At 38.3% G+C, this 9,709-nt stretch overlaps 1 protein-coding gene across 3 annotated transcripts in view; it reads left to right on the forward strand.

The window, feature by feature from the left end:
- LOC148356422 (RAS guanyl-releasing protein 2-like) overlaps positions 1–7,241 on the forward strand; it is a 37,965-nt gene extending 30,724 nt beyond the window's left edge. For 2 of the 3 annotated variants that reach the window (XM_088347601.1, XM_088347603.1), the window contains exons 15-17: positions 1,018–1,176; positions 4,466–4,527; positions 6,765–7,241. In XM_088347601.1, coding sequence (XP_088203727.1) covers positions 1,018–1,176; positions 4,466–4,524 — 218 coding nt within the window. In that variant the 3' untranslated portion in view covers positions 4,525–4,527; positions 6,765–7,241. Of the gene's footprint in view, positions 1–1,017; positions 1,177–4,465; positions 4,528–6,688 lie in introns of all 3 variants that reach the window. The other variant, XM_088347602.1, reaches the window with a different exon arrangement.
- Positions 7,242–9,709: the final 2,468 nt, after the last annotated feature.

The following is a 9,709-nucleotide window of genomic DNA, read 5'->3' on the forward strand; positions in this document are numbered from 1 at the left end:
TATAAGCAATTTGTGTTTTTTGGTACTAAAAATAACCATTTCATGAAATAATATGCTCTATAAAGATAAATAAAGTTAAGTTAAACTTACTTGAGGAAGATGAACTTCAAGAGTTCCTATTCCATGGTAGAAAGTGGCCGAAAAAAATCGATCCAACTATTTTCTCAACCGCATCAAGCTTTCTAATTTCACTTTCATTTCAAAAGAAACGGCTCACCTCTTCTTTACACTTAACACCAACCGTATTGAATGGATGCACGAGATATTAAACAATAAAAATGTCAGACTTCTTAGCGCTGGAGGTACAGTATAATATGTTTACACACAAATTAGGAAGAGAAAATCGGATTTCTTCTTTGGAAGGATGCTGGGAGAGCTCTCACAGCGCCACATGCCGGTAGTGGCGGAAAGAAGCACTACATTACTGTCGTGTACTCGGAAAAAAGTGCACACAATGCAAAATCTAACTTATACCAATGTCCGGATATTTTGGTATTCTGTTCATAGTGTACATTGTCAATAGATGATCGCATTATGGCCGCATGTATTATAGAACGTTTGTCGCTTACAATGCTTAGTTTGAGCTGAAAAACTAAAGATTCAAATGGATTTTTAATCGAAAATTGTGCAAGATACTTGAGATCGCGTTAAACACTAAGAAATACGTTTTGTAAATAAAAAATTGTTTTCCAATAAACATGAAAAGTGCATGCTGGAATGACCAACCCCGGCGTTCAGACCCGCCCCGGTTTGCTGAGTTGTTGTCGGGCCCTGTGGGCTTGGCTGTGTGTTTGTGCGAGTGCTCTTGTGTCTGCATGGCGTGTAATAGGGGCCACGGCTCGTCCCCGTCTCCCGTCCCTCTGTCTGACCCTCTGCTTCCGTCCCGTCCCTCATCTTCCTGGCATTCTTCTACTCGCCGCCGTCTCTCCTTGCCCGTCTTCTGGGCCACGCGCCCCCATCCTACACTCCTGGTCCGAAACTTTTCCCTACCGCCCTACCTACCCCGATTGGACGCAGCCTGCGGGATCAACTGCCACAAGGCCTGCCGGGGCCGCCTGGCAGTCGAGTGCCGCAAGAGAACCAAAAGCATCAGCCATGAGAGTCCGCCTGCTCTCCAGGCCAGGTCCTACAGCTTCCCACCACCTGCCAACACGCCACCCAAACTTCAGAACACAGGTAAGGATGTAGCGTGCAGTCATGGGTCTGTTTTTTTATATGCCTGGTGGTATTTAAGACCAAAATCGGAGTTGCCCTTAAAGCAGTGGTCCCCAAACTATAGCCCGCCTGAACAATACCAGAGAGCATTTTGATGCGCTTTCTTAAAGTTTTGGTGCACATTTTTGGTAGTAATGGTATTCAAACCTAGGTCACCACGGTGAGAGTGCTAACACTCTTACCACTGGACTGCTAGTGTTTTACATGGCATTTGAAAAAGCATGGCTTTTATCTTATTATTACATTATCTTTGGTCACAGTACCAGAGACGAATGTTTATTTCATTCTTTATTTCACATGTTACACTGACAACAATGACAAAAATGTCATAATGCTTAGAATTGAATATAATATAATTTATTGTCATTGTAAGATGTGTTTTAGTAGTGCAGTGTTAAGCACATTCCCTTAACATTTGAAACCGGGTGGAAACATTTGTTGAGAAGAATGGGCGCCACCTGGCTGTACTTGCCCAAGACACACAACAGTAAATGGTGCCCCTACGACACTTTTGGTTTAAGGGATCCACCCACCAAGATGTGAAATGCAAAACTAAATTAACATTTGTCTCAGGTACTGTAACGAAAAATAGTGTGGTAATGAGATACAATCTACTGCCTTTTCGCAAGTCATCTTCTGTTTACCAGTGTTGGTCCAGTGCTCTGGCTATCAAGCTGATCTTAGACCTGTTAAGGCTGTGCTCTGCACAACAGAAAAATTATGTTCCATGGACTTTTTCTTTCTGTGAAGAACACAGAGTGTTACAGTATATGCTTGTTATTTATTTTATTAATAGTGTTATTTTTTATTTTCTGACTTTTGTTCCGTGAAGTATAAGGTCATACTTTTTCTTTCACAACACTCAAAGTGACCAAACCACACAATTTTTGTTGTTTTTCTATTTTTTATCGCAGCCTTTCATAAGGTTTTTAGGGGTACCTGTAGCAGCAAGATGGTGGACAATCATGTCAGGCCTATCTAGGGGGGCTTGAAGTTATGTAAAATAAATACAAACTTTTAGACCTACAAGTATTGTATTTTCTGCACTATAAGGCGCAACGGGTTATAAGGCGCACCCCCCCCAAAAAAATATTTTTGTCATATATTTTCCATACATAAGGCGCAGCGGACTATAAGGCGGTACAATGCAAACGTAAACTAAACTGTCATTTAGTTCAGTCAAACTTTTTAACCCCTTAACATTCTGACGGCTCGCAAAGAAGCAAATACGTGTCTCAGACATGTACGAACACACTTTCCGTACGATGTCACCAATAACTCAAATGCATCATTCCACATATCATTAGAAGGTTAGACTCTTGGGATTGAATAATTTCTTAGTTTCTATTTTCTTTTTCGCTGACAACTCTGTGGACAGCAAAGTAAGAATTTCATTGTGCAGGGAAACGTGGTTCTTTTTTGTGCATATGACAATAAACACTTTTTTAATTTAATTTAAAAATAGACTCATTACAGAAACATCAAGATCAGTCTGAAACAAGATACTGGGAACATATAAAGTCGGGGTAGCTCACCAAAGTCGTCTTGCAGCCATTACCTTCAATAATAATACGCAACCATGGTCTTCTTACATCCGTGAGTGTAGTAAATGCAACCGTGTAAAAGATTTACACCCTCCAAAACACGCAATAATGCCGTTAAATAAAAGATGGACGTTGCCTGTTGCTAGCTGTCAGTTTAGCTCCATAATTCCTGTTTACAAATACAGACTATTAAAAAAATGTTTTATCCATGCCGTAGCGCAACCTAATATGAGATTCACATTCATCTTTTTCGGCCAATTACAGGCTTTGTTTTGCCCCGCTTTAGCCTATACGAGCCTGTAAATGCTAAAAAGGACCCGCCTTCTTTACCTGCGAACAACTTTAGCCGTAGTGGCCATTTCAAATGATGATTAACACATTGGTTAGGAAATGAAACGCCAGTATATACATATCCCAGCATACACCGCAGTCTACAGGGGAAATCTAGTCGGCGGCTGCTTGCCTAGTTGCGAGACCTTGCGACTCAATATTGATCCATATATAAGGCGCACTGTATTACAAGGCGCATGGTCAGCTTTAGAAAAAAATAAAGGCTTTTAGGTGCGCCTTATAGTCGTGAAAATACGGTATTAAAAAAAAATCATGTTTATATAATGGCTCATGTATTTTGATAATTATTCAAATGTATATACTTTTTTTAACCACTTTTTTTTACCACTAGGAAGTGCTAAATAATACACAATGCCCATTTAAAGTTAAATGCAAACACTTCTAAAGGAAAAATGTCAGCCCTTTTTGGCATCACTCCAACAGCTATTCACGGTGATTTGAGTCCCCATGACCAGACGGTGCATTTGGGAAAAAGTGGAGATTCATTTGCAGTAGAATTGTAATTGGCACACTGCAGTGATTGCACAAAAACTGGCAGACACGGTGTTACACTTTGTTATTATTATTGTTTTTTTAAACAACGCTAGCCAAAGTGCAGTGCTGCCTATGGTGGCTGCCATCTAGAGGCCATTGTATCGCTATCGCTGGGTTAAGCGCCACTCTTAGGCCACTGCCACAAAAGGACAAGATGTAGGGTTTTTACAAGTGCTTGAAATCCTTGAAAATGCTTGAATTTTAATGTGTTTTCCAAAAATTGAAATGAATTTTCGGTGAAGTGCTTGTTAAATACTTGAAATTGTTGACAGATTTCACAACAAGTCTGCTTAAAAAAGGCTAGCGACCCTGCTCTTTACCAGCCTCACGTTGCCATTGCATTTCTTTTCTCGTATTAACGGCCGCTGGCATTAGTTTGTACGGCGTTGTACTATGAGGCGTCATGCTACACATCAACAGGGGACTATATTAGTGCAAGGATTCCCAGTAGTATAATCTAATGGGGAGAACTTCCTGCAACTGAAAATCGAAGCTATATATTACCGTCATTTTTACCCAACACAATTATATGAAGAGATTTGTCTCAATAATATTTACACACATTTTGTTCGTATACACATATATATTTACATTTGCTTAAGATCTAAAAATCATATATCTGGATAAATGCACATGTAAAATGAAAAAATGCATATGTAAATTCACACTGGACTTCTTTAAATGGTACTGGAGAAATTGTAAAATTGGTTAAGAAACTCCTTAAAAAAGCCAGAATAAGGTGTATGAACTCCTGTCATTGTTTGTTTGGAACACAAATTTTACAGAACCAATAAAGCTAATGTATTCTGTCTTTCATCCAGTCATTGCCGAGGAGGAGTTAGAGGCGGTGGAAGCAGGCGTATTTGACGTTCACCTATAACAGGTAGGAAAATGAAATTACAATGCCTCAGGCAGATAGAATACCACAAATAGACAAATACTGTCACAATGAAAATAAGTACAGATGCTGCCCTACTTACGGACGATCGTTCGTCAGTTGAATTTGTTCGTAAGTTGTTTCAGTGCTATATTTTTTATGGAATGTATGTTTAAGGTTTATATAAGTAACCTGTATTGTTTTGTACTAGAAAATGAACATTTAATAAAATAATATGATCTATAAAGATAAATAAAGTTAAGTTTAACTTACTATTGGAAGATGCCTCTGTAGTAAAAATTGGCCGAAAAAAAGCGATCCGACCTTTTTCTCAGCCCCATCAAGCTCTCTTATTTCACTTTCATTTAAAAAGAAACGGCTCGCCTCTTCTTTACACTTTACACAAAACATATTGAATTGATGCACGAGATATTAAACAATAAAAATGTCAGAGTTCTTAGCGCGCTGGAGATGCAGTATAATATGTTTACACACAAACAAGGAAGCAGTAGCCTAACACTAACTACGGATTTTCGAAAGTCGAATGGTCGTAAGTAGGGAAACGTCTGTACATCGAACTAACCCAACACTGACTCGTTATGCAACCTTTTGAGGCTCTTATAAATCAAAAAGAAAACATCCCCATTTTCATTCATTTTATTATTTTTTTCATCATATCACTACACTTCTACTATATTAATCTTGTTAAAATACATTTGAAATAAGAAAAAAATATTAAAAATACAAGATAATGTGCTTATTTTAAGTCTTCTTATTTTGCTATTATTTTTAACTTGTTTTTTTCCCCCCATAAAATAAGAAATATAATACATAACATATGCAAAATAAGCAGTTAAAAGTTTTTCCTGGGTTATTTGACTTTTCTAGTAAAACTTATAAAACATGCAAATAAGCCATACCATTTAAAATATAGTACATGTCTGATAATTTGAATTAAAATAAAGGGACAAGGTGGATACAATGTCGCTGTATGGTGTAGGGCAACTGAAAACAAGTGCGAAAAATTACAAGGAAGCATACAAACTACGAAGACACCAAGTGCCATTTTTCTTATTTAGATTTTTTTGCCCAATCTTTGTCTAGGTTTTTTGGGGTACCCTTAGCAGCAAGATGGCAGAATATCATGTCCGCTTGTAGGATAGTGAATGTATTTTTTTTTTTTTTTTTTTTTTTACAAATTTTGCTCGTTTAAATACCATCTATTCTATTTCACTTTGAATCCAAGTTTAAAAAACTAATACAATAAAAACCACTACTCGGTAATCATAATAGTACAGCAGTACCCTGGACCAATTGCAAGCTTTTTGTTTATTTTTCCAAATTATCTGACATGCTGATTGAAACAACAATATTCATGTAATTTGTAAATGACTGAAATTACGACACGTGCCAAATTTTATTATAGACGCTCCCCTACTTAAGTACATTTGAGTTACGAAAAATGGTGGATATGAACATTTTTTTGGTATGTCAAAATATATTCGGACAATGCTATAAGTTAGATTTTGTATTGTGCACCTTTTCCGAGTACAGTACAGTACTGTAGTGCTTCTTTCTGCCGCTACCGGCGTGTGGCGCTGCAAGAGCTTACCCAGCATCCACCCTGAAGAAGTACTTTTACATTTTTATTGTTTAATATCTCTTGCATCCATTCCATATGGTTGGTGTAAGGTGTAAAGAAGAGACGAGACATTTCTTTTGAAATAAAAGTGGAATAAGAAAGCTCGATGCGGTTGAGAAAATGATTGAATCGCTTTTTTTTCGGCCACTTTCTACCACGGAGGAGGAAGTTGACTAACTCTTGAAGCTCATCTTCTTAAAGTAAGTTAAACTTAACTTTATTTATCTTTATAGAGCATATTTTATGAAAGGTTTATTTTTTAGTACAAAAAATACAGATTACTTATACAAGCCTTAAACATACTTATATAAATCTTTAACATATAAAATATAGCAGTGAACAAATTCAACTTACGAACGAACGTCCATAACCTCTCGTTTGTAAGTAGGCCAGCATCTGTATTTTCATATCAGGTACAGATTTGTATCAAAACACTGCTGTTTTTGCTTTTACTGTACATTTGTTTATTTATTTTGAATAAGATGCCTCTGAATTTGTTTATGTTAGTGTTTCGTTCCATTCCAGGGACCTTGAAGTTCAGAAGTTTTCATTTGCTCAGAATTTCTGACTAAAATTCAGTTCTCCTGTGAACTTTCACCAGCTTCCGTTTGATGTGCTTGTACGAAAACCCTGTGCTGGGTCCAGGACAAGTGGAAGGTTCATGAACAATAATTTGTCCGTGTCCGGTCAGCCCGTGATCATCTTCTTGCAGGAGAAACAAAAACAACAAAAAGCATTTTTGATGAAACATGGATGAGCTGTTTATTTGTTGCACGCCAAATGATCCTTTTCACTCAGAGGCAAAAAAGACAGAGAAGTGTGCTTTATTTTCCCGCAGAGACGCATTCAGCCAGCGGGGCTCATATTCTGAACATCTGCTATGTTGTTTCCTATGTGAGTCGCTTCAAATGATGCTGCTGCCTTGAAGAGTATTTGTGTTCAATTTATCTTCCCCTGCAACTGCCTCAAATCCATTGAAACATGTTTTGGGGGTTCCTCTACTTGTTTGTGCACGCACTCTTGTCGTTCCAACACCTATTAGTGACGAATAAAATGGAATGCTGATGACATCAAGGCATATATTGTTGTTTCTGTCCCAAACCTTTTATTCACACTGACGAATAATTCGTACCATTATTAATATTCAAAAGGGTTTGTACGGGTGGTTAAAATCCTTGAAAATGCTTGAATTTTAATGTTGCACTTTCAAGGATTGATAACTGTAAATTTTTAGTGAAGTGCTTGTCAATGCTTGAAATTGTTGCTATGTTTCACAACGAGTGTGCTGAAAAATGACGCCGACACTGTTCTCTTATGTCATTTCTTTGCCATTGCATTTCTTCCTGTGTGATCAACTGCATCTGGCGTTAGTTTGTATGGCGTTAGTTTGCATCATCGCCCCCTACGGTCTGCGACCAAGAAGAAAGGTAGGTGCATGCTATACCTTAACAGGGCACTATGAAATGGGTATTAGGGCAAGGATTAGGTATCAATTGCAGACATTTAATATGGGCCATGCAAAAAATTAAGCGTTTCCCAGTGGTAAATTGTACTGGAAAGAACTTCCTGCAACTGAAAATGTTGTCATGGTTGCCATGGCGCCCAATTGGCCCCACCCATTTGGCGCCAGTTGCGGCTCATTGACAGATTGGCTTTCCGTCTATTTAAGCTGAGTGCTCTCACTCTTTGTTTGTCAGTCCGTCAACGAACCTCTGCCCCGCAAGACGTGGGTTTTGACTCGGCCCTGTTTCCTGTTGGTATTTCCTGTCCGGTATTGTTCCCGTTTATTTTCGTCTTGTTTAAAATCGGTTTCCAGTTTTCGTTCCCATCTAGTTTGTCCTGTTTAATTTCGATATCCTGTTTCATTATCAATCTCGTCTGTCCCGTCCTGTCCGGTATCGACCCCATCCGTCCGATATCTGCTTAGGCAATTGGTGTCAATCTCGTCAGTCTCTGGCTTGCTGTTTTTCCACGCTAGACCGTTGCCTAACGATTCCCCATTTCCCGTAAAATAAAAGCTTGTATGACAACGTCACGCGTTTGGGTCCTGATCCTTTTCCAGTTCATGACAAAATGTAGGCTACATGTAACAATCATTTTTACCCGACTCCTATATGGGGAGAGATTCGTCCCAAATATATTTACACATGTATTGTTCAGATCCCCAAATATATTTGTGATCTAATCAAGATCTAAAAATCATATGTCTTGATAAATCTACGTACAAGATAAAAATTGCATATGTAAATCAGATAAATATTTATGGATCTGCAAAACACGTGATTCACACCGGATTTCTTCTTTTAATGGTACAGGAGAAACTAAAAAATTGGTTTTGAAAAAGTACTAAATAAGTACTTGAATTTGTCCATGAAAAAGGTGTAAAAACCCTGATTCAAGGTAAAGACACTTGCCTTCCTCCTACATTGATGTGGAACAAGGCTTGCTTTACAGCTTGCAGAATGAAATTGATCCAGGAAAAAAAGATTTGAAAATGAGGGTTGTTGAATAGCGTGCCAGCTAATTACACCCTGGCGACAGCAGGGTGGAAATAACTGCATATTGTAAGCTGCCTCTCGCAGAGACCTTGATTGCCAGAAAAGCAAAGATAAAGGTTGTAGAATCAACAACACACTTCGGCATACACACCAACATTACCTTTTCTGTGTTAGGCTACTGCTTTTCTCTCCTTAAAAATGCCTACCACTTTCTAATTTAAACAACTATAACAAAACCTGACTCAAGACGAGTATTTTGCTTTATTTTCAAGCAACACTAAGTCAGGTCACATTTAAAATGTCTCAAAGGGCTGCACAGGTTATAATTACACCCTCCCCTGATCTTAAACCAACATGCGGGTAAGGAAAAACTTCAGTATGACTAAAATAAGAAGCCTCAAAGAAGGGGGATTTCAAGCAGTAATCCCCCTTCCAGGATGACCAGTGTGCAATAGATTTGCATTGGGTAACGATACACAAAAAATAGTCAACATTAATAATAAAAACTTGGGCAAGATGTAAAAATTTGTCAAGAAAGTGCACGACAGCCTGTAAAATTGTCCATAAAGTCCTTGACAGCAACGACGCAGCTTCCCATCTCTGTCTTTGTGCATGTATAAACTGTTCCAACAATCGCATTAACTATCCATCCATCCATCAATCCATTATCTGCACCACTTAAGCTCAGTTTTTTTTCTTTTTAATATCGAGACAAATCTTGTTCCGTGCATAAAATCCAACCTTTTTTAATGTGAAAACGTTGTCATGTATGCACTTGGCAAACAGACGCCGGGGAATATTTAGTTGACTGCACAATAAAGCACCACTAGAGGCCACTGTGTCATAGAAAGAAGCCGAGGTATGCACATTCAAATAATAAGTACCGAAGCCTAATCGCTACCACTTAGTAACACCCACTAGCCTACCTCCGATTTTTCTTTTGTGACAAATAACAAAATTCGACTGGAATCTTCTGTGAAAGACGCCAAAAGACCGAGTGAGCTGTATTTACATGGAGCCGCTAAAAAGTGCAACACACTCCTCTGTT

The sequence above is a fragment of the Urocampus carinirostris genome, chromosome 11 (assembly GCF_059441175.1).
Source record: "Urocampus carinirostris isolate Australia breed hairy pipefish chromosome 11, RoL_Ucar_1.0, whole genome shotgun sequence".
NCBI lineage: Eukaryota > Metazoa > Chordata > Actinopteri > Syngnathiformes > Syngnathidae > Urocampus > Urocampus carinirostris.